Raw genomic sequence first — 17,516 nt, 5'->3', positions numbered from 1 at the left:
AAAGAAGATGTGGTATATATATACAATGGAATACTATTCAGCTGTACAAAAGAGCGAAATAATGCCATTCATAGCATCATGGATGCAACTAGAGATCCTCATACTAAGTGAATTAAGTCAGAAAGAGAGAGAAATACCATATGATATCACTTGTATGTGGAATATAAAATATGGCACAAATGAACCTATCTACAAAATAGAAATAGACTCACAGACACAGAGACTAAACTTGTGGTTGCCAAGAAGGAAGGTTTGGGAGAGGAATGGAAAGGGAGATTGGGGTTAGCAGATGTAAGCTATAATATATAGAGGGGATAATCAACAAGATCCTACTGTATATCACAGAGAATTATATTCAGTGTTCTATGATAAACCATAACAGAAAAGAATATAAAAAATGTATAACTGAATCACTTTTCTGTACAGAAGAAATTAACACAACTCTGTAAAATCAACAATACTTCAATTAAAAAAAAGAATAAAGATATTTCTTATTTAGACTTTTTAATTATTACTTTTATTCCCACTAAGCACATACCCGTTGTTGAACTGGCCAGGGTTTTGTAATTGCAGAAAGATCACAAGCTGTCATCAGCATTGCCCTGTTAAAGGAAAAAAGAAGCCCAATACTCCTGTTTACTTTCATGAGAATATAAACCTTCGGTAAATAGTTACTAATAAAAAAAATTAAAATCCTCTAAATTACAGGGATGACAGTTTATCAAGACTAAAGAGACAGGAGTTCCTGCTCTGACATAGTGGGTTAAGAATCTTGACTGCAGTGTCTGGGCTCACTGTGGCGATTTGTTCCCTGGCCCAGCTAAGCGGGTAAAAGGATCTGGTGTTGACACAGCTGCAGCTCGGATTCACTCCCTTGCCTGGGATCTTCTGTATGTTGCAGGTGCAGTCATACAATTAAAAAATGAAAAAACAAACAAAAAAACACCAGATACAGAATCCATACAGAAGCAGGACTGATGCAGTGATATCACAGTGTCATTCTTTTGGATACCCAGTGAACTACTAGAATTTGTCTTCAAACTCATTTAGCTCCAGATTGGCGGAAGGAGAAAAATTATTAACCTTTGGGCAAAAAACTGCCTGTTACTACTTTTTTATCCTGGTCTTCCAATCATCAGTGACAGAATGATGAAAACACATTGATTGCCAATAATTAACCATTAAAGGATAACATCAGATATCCTACTGATAAAGGTCCTATGACAGCAATAGCTATGGTGTGTTATCCTAATTTACTCAACATGTGTAGTGACCCTATATGAAAAACCTTTGAATTACTGAACAGTATCTTCTGAAGAAAAAGAGGAAAAAGATAGGATAGTACTCTTATTCCTTCTCTTGGTAGAGAAGATGAAAACCATGCTGGACTCTAGAGTCAGTGATAAGGTTCCACAGACTCAGTGCTTTATTTATTGCATGAAAATATTTCTGTCTTTAGCACAGTGTTTTCCAATTTCAGATCCAATTATGTGCCATCTAGTCCCTTTAACTTGTTTGAAGAAATAGGCAAAAAGGCCATCAGTGTCATATTGAAACACTCAAGGTAAAGGACTGTATCACCTGGTGCTCTAGGCAAACTCACCCTATAGGTACATTCTCCCTAACCATCCAAGGCCACAAAGAAAATGTCTTACTGCCTATAGTCTACCTCTTGTACCAACTCCCTTGCAAGTAATGAGTACACCAGAGATATTTTAATCATGAGGATTTCAGTAACATTTGCCAATACAAACTGCCTCCCTCAGAGAAGACTGTGCACCTGTATGAGCTTAACTACGACCTGGACAGTGAAGAGTGGAAGAGGTGACTCCAGTGAGCGCTACATGTCTGGAGTGCTTCTCTAAGGTCAGAAGTTGGGTGAGTGGAACAGTGAAAACTGTGGCACAGACTTGGAACTGAGGTCAGCTTTCTTCTTTGTTATTGAGAGAAACTGTTCATGAATCACAGTGGCATGTCTGTACTTTTCTAAAGCACTGTTCTGAAAAACGTGTTGAGACTCTGTAAGTGAAGCATGATTCTACTGAACAGACATCTGGGCATTTGTGTAATGTTCCCTTATAATTTGCATCTTTGTTTGCATGTGAAATAGTATCAGTCTATTTTAAGAAATGTTGGTTACAAAATTGTAATAGAGCACAGTCCTTAGTATTGCTGTGTCTATCTTTTCTTTATTATTGACACTTTGCTCTTTTTTATTGATCCAGTTCTTGTCACGGCAAAGGCAGCAAAAGATGGTCTCTACATCGGGAAGGGAGGGATGGGGGTATCGGTGAGGGGAAACAGAAACCCTGAAGTTCTGACATTGCTACTCTGCCATCATGCAGGAGAAGTAAACACTTCTCAGCCACCTCTTACTCTCATAATCTTTAGGATGCTTTTTTTAGGTCAAGTAAATATTCATATTCAGCCCTTTGTATGACATTCTTTAGAATTCTGACAGCCTCTGAGATCATCAAACTGTAACAAATAACTGCAACAAAATTAATTAGGTAGCAAAACTTCTGCTTTAAGGATAGTAATCCTACTTACAAAAATAACTCTTTTTGATGAGGATCTTCCAAATTGAATTGATTTTTTCTTATAAGCTCAAAGAATTCTCCTCTCCTCCTTGAAAAGAAAGAAAAATATTTGGTGGTTATGATGAGTCCCCTCAGCTCTTATCTCTTTAGTCTACAAAGACTTGTGGAGTAAAATTTGGGGGGGAAAATCTCTAATGGTTTCTTCCTTATCTTAGAATCCAACATAAACATGATTATTTAAAAATCTTTAATACCTCATTTTCCTCTCTTCCACTATATTCTTCGCTTGAAACATTAAGTCTCACCTTTTTCTAACTATAGATCATATATAATGGTAATTTTAATTCTTGAACATGATTCTAAGAAAATGAAACAATATGAGTTAAAAATTTGATGCCAAGAATGATTTAAGAAATTTTGTTTTTGGTATATGGTTTCAGTTAAAGTTCATGTATCTCATTAATATATATTATGTTATAGGGTAAAAAATATTCAAAGTAATTATATCAGTATAAAGTTGTGAAGCGCTTCTGAAGCAAAGAAAGACCAAATGTAAACTAATATTCATTCAGTGTATAAATTGGCACATTATAAATCAACCATACTTTAATTAAAAAAAAAAATACTCATTCAGTGTAGAATGAATACCTCCATGTAGCCCACACTGTTAAGCATCTTGGGAAATTTTAAGACATGAGTTCTTTTCACAGTGTTTACAATCTAGTCAAAGACACAAGACAAACATAAGATAAACTTACATAGCAAAAATGGCTATATGTGACTGAGTACCAAAAATGAAAACAGGCTTCAAAAGGGTTCAGAGGGGAGACCCATATGGCCTGGAAAGGTTGGGAAGTCCTTGTAGTTACAGGTATTTTTCAAATTCTTAGTAATTTAATAATCTTTATTCTACAGTCATCTTGAATAAACTGAAATTTACTGTATTTTCTTTTTATTCTAATTAAAGTGTTCCAAAATCTAATGAAATAGACTTTTAGGTGTTGTTACTTTTAGATGTACAGCAGTGGCTCTCTGGTATGTGTTTTCATGTGCCTGTCCTGTTTGTTTTTACTTCTCTAGATAGTGGCTAAAACCATAATGTGCATAATGTGAGAGGGAGAGAAGAGAGGTGTGTTCCGGGGAATCCTGTGAGTGTGACAGCCTGCTTCCCCTCACTCACTCCCACACATGCAGGAAAGATCTTAGTTTATGTGTGGGAAACAACTGCTTGCCCAAATGTAGCCAGGTCTTTCCTTCCTTGCTTTTAGAAAGGTGGTTCATTTATGCAGATGCATACACATACACACAGGGCACTGATACACTCTAGTGCATTCTTTAACTTTTGAATCATTAACTTCATTAAAGTTCTGCATTAAGACTCTTCTTCTACCAAAATCCAAGTAAACAAACACCACAAGATTTACGTGTCTGGCATTCAGCTCCGTTTTCTGCCCACACAGGCTTAGATGACAATGTAAGAGAATTGTGAAATGGTCATAAGTTGGGGGAGTGAAGGGAAGGAGGAAACAAATGGCCACATAATCTCTAGATCAGCCACCTTAGCTTGCAGTGACCTTGAGATGGTTATTTGCCGTGTACACAGCTTCAGAGATGTACCAGTGGTTAAGCATCAGAAATTCTCTGTATTGTATAATTTCTAGCATTAAATAAGCCAAAGGAATAAACTTTGCTGGAAAAAAAAAAAAAGCTTTTCTTTTATAAAGTTTGATAAATAGCTTTGCCAGGACATTTGTCCTTATAAAAATATCCCAATATGGGTTTTTAAAGTTTGAGACAATGCAATGTTTAAAGTTTCAAACAACACATTAAGACCTATTTATCAAGAGATTTCTTGGAGTTCCCATCAAGGCTCAGTGGAAATGAATCTGACTAGCATCAATGAGGACGAAAGTTCGATCCCTAACCTCATGAAGTGGGTTAAGGATCTAGTATTGCCATGAGCAGTGGTGTAGGTTACAAATGCAGCTCGGACCCCAAGTTGCTGTGGTGTAGGCCATCACCTGTATCTCCAATTCGACTCCTAGACTGGGAACCTCCATATGCCGTAGGTGTGGCCCTAAAAAGACAAAAAAAAAAAAAAAAAAAGATATTTCTTAAAACTTACTTAATGTACAGTGCTAGGTCTGTAGCTAAAATTGCTTGCTTGATTATTTTCAACGTGGTCTTATATTCTTCAATGGAGAGGCCACTGAGAATCTGATTGCCCTTCACAAAAAAGAAAACCATCATTAACACTCCACCTGGAGAAGCTGCTGACAAGAATAAAATCAAAATCTAAAAAAATATTGTCACATCTCTTAAACACATCTAGTACTTGAACTAAGGAAGATGGGGACACCTGCTTACATAGAGTAAATACCATGAAATAATGTTTCCCCTCCATGCTCCCACTCTCACCTCCTTGTCATGTAGGAAAAAACAGCTTTGGAGTTCCCATCATGGCTCAGTGGTTAACGAATCCGACTAGGAACCATGAGGTTGCAGGTTCCATCCCTGGCCTTGCTCAGTGGGTTAAGGATCCAGCGTTGTTGTGAGCTGTGGTGTAGGTTGCAGACGCGGCTCGGATCCCGCATTGCTGTGGCTCTGGCGTATGCCAGCGGCTACAGCTCCGATTCGACCCCTAGCCTGGGAACCTCCATATGCCGCGGGAGCGGTCCTAGAAATGGCAAAAAGACAAAAAAAAAAAAAAAAGAAAAGAAAAGAAAGAAAAACAAAAAACAGCTTCATGATGGTTCATTAGCCTAAATATGCATATTTTCCCAACGTCCACTCCTTAAGCCTTAGTCCAGGCCTAAAAATCTAACAACTATATACCTTTTTCCTTTGTGCAGGTTAACTGCTATAATCTGACAGCAAGTGAATCTTTGAAAAATCAAAAACCATATTAATAGACATGAAGAATAGAGTGATTAAATTTTAGACAGCTGATTATTTTTGAAAATAATTTCTCTGGGTTTTTGTAATAAATCCAGTGATACTTTTTGTTGCAAATTTATATAATTTTATCTTAATCTTGAAAACAGTGTGTATTCCTTAGGAACGTGCTGCTGATATAGATGGGTGAGGGCATGAGCCAATGGTGTGCTCATTGGTGGTATAAAGAAAGCAAGAGTTGAAACATTATAAAGAAGATTTTTAAAGTGGCTAATCCACGTGAAAATTATATAAAGTTTTTGCTATATAACCATTTTTTATTTCTTGCCTGCAATTTAAGTCACAGTGACTCTCTAATCTTGAACTGAGTAAAATACACCTTTGGTACCCAGAATATACTCCAAACAACATATGTGAATTGAGTCAGATGTGTTTCCTAAACCTCAAGGCTGAGAAAAAACCCAGAGGCCTAGGAATAGGATCTGGAGGCGAAGGATGTTTTGAAGAAAGAAAACTACTGAGTGTGGTGGGCCAGGGCCAAACACGGGTTAGAGGATAACTAGATGCTGAAACTGTGGCATATGTCGAATTAAAGAATCTGCGATTACACAAGAAACATTTTTAAGACTAAATCACTTTAGGTTCTACATGAAATAAAGCTATTCAGAAAGTAGTTTCTGATACTTTTATTTAAGATAAACTATTTTAAGTGGAAAAGTAGAAACGTCTTTGGTATTACATTTTAATTTTCCCTTCCAAAAGCAAAGGCTGTAAATTCTTGTATGTTGGTGCTTACATAGACAGAATATATAGATAGGTCTTATAATGTGAGGCCAGCCATATGTACAATCAGATTCCTTATATATTAAGTATTACATAATAACTTATGTTGCCTAGTAACAGGTAGCTATGATAGGAGTACTGTTAAATATGCTTTTTATAAAAAGCTTAACATATTTTCTTTCTTTAAAACTAAACAGGGAGTTCCCACTGTGGGGCAGCAGGTTAAGGATCCAGCATTGTCTCTGTGGTGGCTCAGGTCACTGCTGAGGCACTGGTTCCCCAGCCCAACACAGTGGGTTAAAGGTTTAGCATTGGTCTAGGTCACAGCTGTGGCTTGAATTCGATCCCTGCCCTGAGACCTTCCACATGCTGAGGGTGTGGTTGAAAAAAAAAAAAAAAACTAAGTATGAAGGGGTTCCCCGGCTCAGTGGGTTGAGGACCCAGCACTGTCACTGCTATGGTTCAGATCACTGCTGTGGCTGTAGTTTGATCTCTGGCCTGGGAACTTCTGCATGCCATGGGCGCAGTGAGGAAAAAAAAAAAAAAAAAAAAAAAAAAAAAAAAACAAGAAAACTAAATAGTATATTAAAGTGACGTTTGAGCTGAAGGGCAGACAGCAAACTCCAACTATGTACAGATGTTTTTGCTATAACTTGACATATACATTCCTGAGATGTCTCCGTTCAGAAAAACTACACACTAAAAATAACATGGTTTATGGGAAAAACTGGTGGAGAAGGCCACTCAAAGCCTATGTAACTTTAGAGCCAGAGCACAAACCAAATTAAGAATTGGCACATCTGGAGGTAACTGGACAGGCCAGGTTAGCAAGTCTAGAGGCTGCCTCTGAGGGTATTTAAGAAACACAAAAACAGCTGAGTGGAAATGCTGGTTTGTGGAGGCCCAGGGACAATGCAGATGGAACTGATCACTGAGACCATGGAGCTGTTTAAGGGGGGCACTGGAGGAAGATCAACCTCCCAAGAGTCAAGGTGAGGGAGCGCACCTCAGGGCCAAGCGCCCATTTTCAATATTGTTAGAACAGAAAGGGCTGTACATGCAGAAGTCAAGCAGAGGGCTTTTTCCTTCCCTGCTAAAGGCTGAAATTCAACTCCTGTAATTCTGGCACCTTACCTAAGAGAACGTGTGCATGAAACAATACAGCTTGTACATTTTTCTAATATCATTCTCTTATTTCCCACTCACAGATGAACTAATTCATATTAAATAATCACATCTGTAGCAAACAGTCTGAACTCTAGAGCATGTGCAGAATATGAGGTGCCAAAAGCGGCCACTTAAGTCTGAACCCTTCACCTTCAGTGAGGGGTGGGGTCGATCGTGCTCCCCTTCACTCAAGTAAAATAGAGCGTCTGTCTCCTGGAGTTCGGTGGATGGCACAGGGCCATTGTGTACTTGTGTCTGACTCCTGTCTGGAAAACTTAAAAGGCAAGACACAGGCTGGCTAGTCACTTCGATCAAGCAGTGAAGGAGAGGCTGCTTCGGTATGGGATGGCCTGCCTTCTCTGAGTTTTGGAGGCTGGGGGTCAGTTTAAGTCCTGTCTTGTTCAAGAGGACCACAAAGAGAGCAAAAGAACCTTAGCAGAAAGGAGCTGAAAGCCAACAATCAGATTTCCAGGAGCTGAGGACGGAGTCATAAGGTGACCACCTAGACAGAGACGATCACTCGCATTAAGGGAACATCAGTGGGAAAAGTCCACCATTAAGACCCCCGGCCAGGTTCACGGAATTCCCGTAAGAAAAGAACTTAGTTTTAAATACCTACTAGACGCCACAAGAGCACCACTCATAACAGTACCAGTGTGTTGAGAATGTTCTTGCCCCTTTTCTTCTCTCCCTTCCTATTCTCCATATCCAGAGGAGTAAGAAATTATGTGGGAGTTTGGGAGAAGTGAAGGAGTTAGGGATGAAAGAAGCAACACAAGGTAGGGATGAAAGAACCAACCAGGGCAGTGAGGGGAGAACCTGAAACATTAAATCAAGTCCAAGATCTGGATTCAGCACTGGAAATTTTGGTTTCTAAATTGAGAACTGTATGCTATATTTTGGGACCTCAAGTTCACTAGAGGGCTTTTACTTACGGAAGAGTGACCAGAAAAGTTATGAGCCTTGTGAGCTTTCCTCTACGGCTCAGAACTAGCCCCAATGGGCAAATGTAAAGAAACAGAGGTAAAATTGCTTTTAAGACTATATACCATGCATGATGCTTATTCAACGTAATTGTTATAACTTTCACTTCTTATTAAAAAGGTAATGCATGTATATAATGGAGAAAGTGAATAATGAACAAATAAAATAAGAAAATAGAAAGACTATTAATAATTTAACTAGACAAAGATGACCATTGTGAACATTTTCGTGTATATCACTTTAACCTTATTTTCCTTAAAATAAATATGTGTAGCATAGCATATCATATGCTTTCTCACAGTGAAAGATATTCATTTAGCTAAATTGTTGATTAGCTTTATTCCTTAATGAAAATGTATATGAGAGGTCAGAAGTTTCAATAAAAAGAGGAAAAGGTATCGCCCCGTCAAAGTAAACTTCTGAGAGCAACACTGGACAAAAACAAAAATAAAAACAGAATTAACTAAGAGCCATAAAATAGCTGTTTTATTTGTTTCTAATAACCAAGTAGAGGTGAGTAACCAAGTTTCCCTTATCAGGCAACATTTAGTTTTGGTTTCTAGAAAAGTGAGGCTGTGAAGATCTCCAATGTTTTGGCTTTGCCTTTCTTACCCAAAAAGGAATCAAGCATGCTCAAGAATTTATGATGCTGGGAATAAATCCAAAACTTAAAAATAAAACTGAATTTATAAAGCTCTTCTAAAATTCCACAACCATAAATTAGGTACTTACAGGACTATTAAGAATCATCAGGCACTGGTCAAAATGATGATGCTCCATGATTGAGTGGCAATAGAGCTGAGCTAGTGGGTGTTCACTTCTGAAAAACAGTGCGTTGAAGAAAGAAAAAAGGTTTAAAAAAGTATCACTTTCCCCAATATATCAGTTTATCAATTTCTCCTTTACAGGTTAACTGAAAAAGAGGCTACTTCCTAAAAAATTATCTATCAATTTCCTCTCTTCTTGCTAAAAAGAGTGAGGTGATCTCTGGGAAATACATATAAAGAGTCAAACTGTTCTCAAGTATCCATGTAACTGCTGCTGGTGTGGAGTATAAATAATTTCATTGGTTTTAATATTCAAATAGAAGGAATAAACTCAAAAGATTTTTCTCTACACACGAAAAAAAATCTCTGAAATAGATGTGTCACTATTTTTCAATTTCGAAACTGCAATTAATTTAAAATATGAAACAAATTCCATGCAAGCCTTTCCTCTGAAGTCAGGCTGAAGGTCAGCATCCTGATGGGTACCTGTATATGAGAAAAGAGCTGACTAAGATGGAATGGGCTGAGGTGTGGGTGAAGAGAGGCCAGGAAAAGAGGGATGGTCCCTGCACTTTGGAGAAAGGAGGAGACAGCTGGGTCAGAAAATGTTCCCCGTTTGGGACCAGGGGAACATCGTGGTTGTGCTCTATACTGAGCTTGGGGAAAAGAGGAGAGACTCTTTGGCTGAGAGTAGTGAACGGGAGGAATATTATAGCGAATTTGTTATATTTAACAGTCCCTTATCATGACAAACGGAGTCCTCCACTTCCTATTTCTCGTGACCGGTCTTCACATGTGAAAAAAGCACAGTGTTCACTATTTCTTCTTTTAAAAGAAACAGAAAAAGTTACGGTTCCTAAATGTCTCTGTTTCTTGAATTTATAGAACGGGTTTATAAACTATAAAGCACAAAACAAGTGTTAGATAATACAACTGATTTGTTATTCCTTTATACATGAGTCATTATTTTCCTTGGCATTTAATTTGTTGAAGACAGGGAAGCTACCCAAGGCTAAAGAAGTATAACCCCAGGGAGGGGGGGATGTGCAGGGTGAGAGAAGCTTAAGGGAAAACAAAAACATATAAGAGAATGGGTCATCTCATCTACTCTTAAATTAATAAAGTGTAATCCACCACAGTATTGCTGATTCCCAAACTGCATGTTCCACTACTGTTGTAACGTTTCCCAGAGTTATTTCTGCCTGCTGGTCTTCTTTGCTCCTTCCATATTTAGTGAGTTACACAATGGGCCAGATACTGTGCTTATCACTGGACAGTAAGAAGACAATGGATGGACTAAAATGAGGTTTGTAAGAAAGATAAACTTGCTGGAATCCAGACTGGAGATGCATGGAGACTACTGGGAACTGTCCTGGTAACCTCGGCAAGAGACAGCCTGGGTAGAATCCCAAACAAAGACAAGCAGATTATGTGAGAGCTGCTTAGGATTAGTTAGGAGTTGGAGTGCATCCTGACGTTGTGAACGAGTGGGGATGGGGGAGATGAAGGGGGAAGCACAGGACTAGGCTTCTTCCTGGTCATCTACTGACATGGGAGAAAAGGGGGAAGGTGATTAGGGGATGAAGGAGGGGAAGATGATGATCCCAGTGCAGGATCTAGTGATTTTAAGGTGCCTGAGGTACAACCAAGTGGGTATGAATGTCAGTACTGAGGTCCACTCTAGAGAGGGAGATGTGCTTAGAAATCCAAGCCACAGGGGCAGATGAGATGATGGAGGGAAATGGCCTGGAATAACCGAGGGTCTGGCTTAAACAGAATCAATGATCTCCCTTCCAAACTCTGCCATGTGTTTTGACAACAGCATTTTCTTTCTTCTTTCTTTTTCAGGCCCACACCTGCAGCATGTGGAAGCTCTGATTTGACTCAGGGCTACAGGTCGAATCCGAGCTGCAGCTGCCAGCCTAGCCACAGCCGCAGCCTCTCGGGATCTAAGCCACATCTGGGACCTACCCCACAGCTTGTGGCAACACTGGATCCTTCACCCACTGAGCGAGACCAAAATCCTCACGAACACTATGTCAGGTTCTTAACCTGCTGAGCTGCAATGGTAACTCCTGTCAGCAGCATTTTCTCATCATTCAGACTAGATGTGCTGAAGTCAGCTTCAATATAACTGCAGCCTTCCTCATTCTCTTCACTTAGAAAAGGAAAAGCTTCTAAGAGTATGTCATTTTCATTTATATAAGAAATCCAAGCATATACAATATTAGTTTAATATCAGTTTTATCTGGCCAGGTGTTAGGTGTTTAGAAGTCTACTCTCTGTTAGACTATAAACCTCTTGTGTTTGGTAGATTTGTTTTCCCGGATGAAAGCTAATACTGTTTACTGAGAGCCTATAACATGTCAGGCACTATGCACAGTAGCTGATATTTAATTTTTACAATAATCCTGTATGCGACACATCAGCTCACCACATCAAAATCCTCAGTCCCCTCTCATACTTCAGCCAGCGATGGAGGTCCAGCTTCCTGCATGCTTTAGCAGACTGCATAAGGAACCCATCAGAAGGTACCTCATCTTGGCCCAGGGGAACACCTCTCACTTCCACCCACAGGAATGCTCTCTGCACTCATGCTTGTTCAGCCTAGAGTGTGAGGTCGCTGGTGACCAATGGTGCACAGAGGTTTGAGGTAAGCTGTCCCTCCCCCTCCTGTCCCTGTTGGTGAAAAGTTTTGGGCCTCATGTCCTAATACGTCTCAAAAACACCTGACCTGGGGGCTCCCATCGTGGCTCAGTGGCTAATGAATCTGACTAGGAACCATGAGGTTGCGGGTTCAATCTCTGGCCTCACTCAGTGGGTTAAGGATCCGGCGTTGCCGTGAGCTGTGGTGTAGGTTGCAGACCTGGCTCGGATCTGGCATTGCTGTGGCTCTGGCGTAGGCTGGCAGCTGCAGCTCCAATTAGACCCCTAGCCTGGGAACCTCCATATGCCACAGGTGCAGCCTTTAAAATACAAAAAGACAAAAACAAAAAACCACCTGGCTGAATGAACACCAGCTGCCTGAATGGGTGGAAGCTGGATACTCTACCCTTCTCTTGGCTTTTCGTTCTCTGCTTCTCACACCCACGTCTGCATTCCTGCTCCCTGGGATCACAAGCACAATAAGAGATGTACACTCCAGCTTTTGTCTGAGGCTGGGCCTCCAGGGTGACCCAGGCTGAGCCCTCTCTAAAACTGGCATTTCAGCAGTTTCTTTTTAGATGACCAAAAGTTCAGAGAGATTATCTAGCTTGTTCACGATCAACATAAATGGCAGAGCCAGGCTTCACACACGTCCTCTTCACCACATGACCATGGCTCATGACCCACTGCCCTCCACACACAGAAGCCACTCATTGACATGGTTAGAAGCTGGGCTAGAAATGTGATTATGCAGATGTAACACAAACACGTTTAAAACTTCAAAGGCACATTACAATTTTCGACAATGCAGAAAGGACTGTTTGACATGAGAGAAAATTCTTCGCTTGTGAGATAGATGAATTCAAGTTATGTGTTTGCCTTTACCTATATTCTAAAAAGATGGATTTATGAATCAATGAAAGGGTGATAAATGCCCCAAATTTCCTGTTTACAAAGATATTCATAAACACCTCCCACAGCTCAATACCAAAAAACCAAACAACCCCATCAAAAAATGGGCAGAAGATTTAAACAGACTATTCTCCAAAGAATACATACAGATGGCCAATAAACACATGAAAAGATGTTCAACACCACTAATTATTAAAGACATGCAAATCCAAAACCACTATGAGGTACTACTTTACACCAGCCAGAATGGCCATCATCAAAAAGTCTACAAACAATAAGTGCTAGAGAGGGTGTGGAGAAAAAGGAACCTTATTATACTGTTAGAGGGAATGTAAGTTGGTGCAACCACTACGGAACACAGTATGGAGATTCCTGAGGAAACTAAAAATAGAACAACCATTTGATCCAGCAATCTCACTCCTGGGCATCTATCCAGAGAAAACCATGACCCATGATCCAGTGTTCATTGCAGCACTATATACAATAGTCAAGACATGGAACCAACCTAAATGTCCATTGACAGAGGAGTGGATAAAGAAGATGTGGTACATATACACAATGGAATATTACTCAGCCATTAAAAGGAAAGAAATAATGGCACTTGCAACAAAATTGATGGACCTATAAATTATCATGCTAAGTGAAGTCAGTCAGACAATGAGACACCAACATCAAATGCTGTCACTTACATGTGAAATCTAAAAAAAAGACACAGTGAACTTCTTTGCAGAACAGACACTGACTCACAGACTTTGAAAAACTTATGGTTTCTAAATGAGACAGGTTGCAGGGGTGGAGGGACGCACTGAGGGTTTGGGATGGAAATGCTATAAAAATTGGGTTGTGATGATTGTTGTACACCTACAGTAATAAATAAATTAAACTTATTTATTGGAAAAAAGATATTCACAGAAACCAAAGTAGCCTATATCCTGTTATTTTTTACTCATTCAATCACAAGGCTCTGTTTGCCTCTTTATTTGAGGTGATGTCACAAGGACCTAGTAAAGTTCTGCTACTGCAATTTTATGCCCCCACTGATGTTGGGAGCAGCAAATGGACTAGCACGCCCTCCCTGCAACTACTCTTGTTCTGCCGTTGTTGGTCCAGCTCTCTGAGAGTGCCAATCAGGATGCTGGTGCAGAAACAAGACCAATGTCCCAGAAATACAGAGCCTTAGAAATCAATAGAATATGAAAGTTCCATGAGATAAACACAGTCACCCAGCACAGTCTTCCTTTATCACTGACTCCAACAACCATCTTTAATCTGGCTTCTCATCCATATATATTGCTCTGGGCACAAATCTCTTAGCTCCTCTTTGCAGCCCCAGGTCAACCCATTTAATTCTTAACTTCACAATTTCTCTGTAAATCATCTCTATTGCCTTTTATCAGTCAGGGGTTATTTTACTTCCTCTTCTCCATGATCACAGACATTCAAGTTGATGATTCTTTTGGCCTTGTGACCCCAGTTCTTGGACCTCCTTGACTCTGCTATCTTTTTTCACATCAACAATAGACACTCCTTTCTTTGTTCTACAGCTCCTAGATGCCACCAGGCAGTCTCTGCTCCTCCCTGCTCCTCCCTGGGACAAAGCAAGATCTTGAACTTGCATCTGTCCTTAACAGCATCTCTCTGTGAGAACAGCTAAAACCAATGGGGTTATCTGTGCCAGGTCCTGTTCCAAGCACTTTGCATCCATTCATACCCTTAATCCATCTAAGAAACACTGTGAGACAGGTACTGTCATGATTCTACTATACAGAGAAGGAAATATTGGGAGGGAGGCTAAATGACTTGCCCAAGGTCACATGGTGAGAGGAGGAGTCAGGAATTCGAATTTGTATCCAGGCCCCATAACCATCACATCATCTACATGGTGGTTTAAGAGCCAACTGAACTCATGTATATTAAGTGCTAGAAGGAGTTTCAAATGCCACATGATAAAAGCTATGTTAAGTGTTAGCTTCTATTATTATCATTACTATTATTATTAGCTACAGACATTAGGACTAGATGAACTTGCACTTTATTCACATTCAGATCTCCAATCTCCCAAGCTCTCCGACCTTACCAGGGGTGATCTCATTCCTGGTTGAAACAGACTCTACTCAGTCTGAACCTCACACATTGGGATTCCTGCAGTCTTTATTGCCCTTTTAAGTCTCTCAGAGCCTGCTGACCCTCTATTACCACTGCGCCCATTCATGACCCTGGTTCCTCTTTCATTGAGCAGAGTGGACCACGGGGCAGGATGTTCTGATTGTGGTTACCAGGAAATTCTTTTATTCTGATTTTGATGAATCTCTAGTCTTGGAAAAAACAAAACAAACAAAACACATTTGGTCATTTTACCTCTCTCTCTCTCTTTTTTTTTTTTTTTTTTTTTTTGCTTTTTAGGGCCTCCCACTGGCGGCATATGGAGGTTCCCAGGCTCAGGGGTCTAATCAGAGCTACAGCTGCCGGCCTACGCCACAGCCACAGCAATGCAGGATCTGAGACACATCTTTGGCCTACACCACAGCTCATGGCAACACCGGATCCTTAATCCACTGAGCGAGGCCAGGGATTGATCCTGCAACCCCGTGGTTCCTAGGAAGATTCGTTTCTGCTGTGCCACGATGGGATCTTCTCATTTTACCTCTTTTAACCACCATACAATGTATTATTTTTTCTTCATTGCCCAAACTCCTCTCCCCTCCATTCTCCCTCCCCAAAGACACACACATGCATACATACTTCTTAGTTCTTTCACTGCGATCAACGGCACTATCACTGTTCCAATATCTTGGACCTGGGGTCATGATTTTTCCCCTTCCTTCATGCCTGTAACTAGCTGTTTGGTATTAAATTTAAACAATTTTCTCTTTCAGTCTCTTCCTCCCTTTAGCCAATATGTGATGCTCACATACACTTGCCTTCCTGTGACAGTTTTCTGGCTGAACTCTGGGGTTCTGATTATTGAGATTCCTTGTACCTTACTTTCAGACTTGTCTCCTAAACAATGTCTCCATCATCCACTGCAACGGCTCCTTGTCTCTTCACTATATCAAATATAAGATGCACTGCTTCGTTTTCTAGCTCTCCCTTGGAAGGGTCTTCTAACTTCTACTTGTTCAACCTCTCACTTTTCAGCCCTTGCCAGGGAGCCTTCTGACTAGTCAGGCTAGCCACCATCTCCATTCCATGAAATGTCTACCTCGTGGTGTTTCTAGAGTAACTTCATGCTTTTTCCTCTCCAAATCCCCACTCTCAAAGATCCAGTTTAAGTCTCACTTCCTTCATTAACAGTAAAGATGGACTGTGCTGATCATGACCAATCTCCTTCTCCACTGAATATTACTGCCCACATTATTAAACAACACAGGACTTCCACTTTCTTACATGAATCACTGTTGTTTCATCAGACTATGAAAATCCCTGGATAACAGGAACCACATTTTTTTTTTTTAATAGTTCTCTTTCTACCTAGCAAAGTGCCAGGCCGCAGTACATGCACATTATCCCACAGGCCAAAAATGTAGGATAATTTCACTATGTATATATTTCTAAAATGCTAGTCCTAATCTAACCAAATAAATGCATCTACAACAGTCCTCTTATATTGACTGCAGGCCTAACGTGGGAAATCTCTCTATGTAAGCAGATGTCTGTACTTAAGTCATTTTGTTCCCATGACAGCCTGTTTTTAAAAGAATAATTAATTCAGTATCTATCTGAAACCACTCTTTCCTCCATCCACCCATGCAGCAGAAGAAAGCACAAGCAGTGAACTAAATATCTCATTGGCCTGCCAGCAGTGCCGCTCGTTATGGCAGTCTCCCTAAGCCAGGAAGGAATCAAAGAATTAGACCATGAATCAAAGTACAGTCTCCTAAACAAGGAATATCTTACTTCAAATTAATTTACTGAAGAGATGTTTAAGAATGAGTGACTGGAGAAGTTTCGTTTCTAACTTTAACTACCACATGAGGGCTTTTTCCTCTTTCCTATGTATTCCTTTTATTTCTGTGCCTTTTAAAAACTGCTTTTTCCTTATAAAGTACTTGAATTTCTGATGGTCTGGACACAGACATCTTTTTAGTAGTTTTCTTTTTTGAGGGGGCCGTGCACATGGCATGCAGAAGTTCCCGAGCCAGGGGCTGAACCTGAGCCACAGAAGTAACCACGCCAGAGCCTTAACTTGCTAAGCCACCAGGGAACTCCAGAAGTTACTTCTTTATATGGAAATGTTTCTGGGACTCTTAGTCTCCCAAGAATCCCTTGGTTAAGAAAATCCTACTTGAGGTATTACTCGCTTATCACTAAGCAAAGTAAAAGAGAAACATCCCTGGGAAATTCTTGGCTTCCTCTGTTCAAACCACAGGGATGTAGGAAAAAAATAAATATCTCTGAAACGCCTTTGATTTTTCTTTTTAAGTTATTATTACTTGGTGGAAGTCTGCTTTGTGGTATATGTGAAAGCAAGATTCTGCAGTGTGACTTTTTCCCAGGACTTTTTTTTTTTTTTGAAGAGGGAAGATGACGTTTCTCCAGATGTTTTTCTGGGTAATTATTTTTAAATAAACAAAGGAAAAAATAGCTGAGTTTTTTTTTTTTTTTCACTCCAAAGCAGGGTTATATGGCATCTTGGAGCAATCCATATGCTAATAATGCATATCCTGGAAAGATGACGTTCAGTGCTGAGGCAGGAAGAGAAAGCAGCAGGCCGGCTCTGATCTTTAGGATGTGCTTGACTCCGCGCCATGACTCTTTTCATGTCGTTGTTCCCTTTCATAATTACTCTGGTGTCACTGTGAGGCTCAGGAGCACAACCACA

At 40.0% G+C, this 17,516-nt stretch overlaps 1 protein-coding gene across 6 annotated transcripts in view; it reads right to left on the bottom strand.

Annotated features, from left to right (window-relative positions):
• The window catches only part of PDE5A (phosphodiesterase 5A), a 150,098-nt gene that overhangs the window by 16,127 nt on the left and 116,455 nt on the right, over positions 1 to 17,516 (bottom strand). For all 6 annotated transcript variants that reach the window (XM_021101648.1, XM_021101652.1, XM_021101650.1 and 3 more), the window contains 4 exons: positions 9,102 to 9,189; positions 4,666 to 4,766; positions 2,551 to 2,628; positions 539 to 602 (listed from right to left, as the gene is read on the bottom strand). In XM_021101648.1, the coding sequence (XP_020957307.1) occupies positions 539 to 602; positions 2,551 to 2,628; positions 4,666 to 4,766; positions 9,102 to 9,189 (331 nt within the window). The remainder of the gene's footprint in view (positions 1 to 538; positions 603 to 2,550; positions 2,629 to 4,665; positions 4,767 to 9,101; positions 9,190 to 17,516) is intronic.

Source organism: Sus scrofa, chromosome 8 (genome assembly GCF_000003025.6).
Source record: "Sus scrofa isolate TJ Tabasco breed Duroc chromosome 8, Sscrofa11.1, whole genome shotgun sequence".
NCBI classification, from domain to species: Eukaryota; Metazoa; Chordata; class Mammalia; order Artiodactyla; family Suidae; genus Sus; species Sus scrofa.
This window is presented reverse-complemented; position numbering and strand designations above follow the sequence as displayed.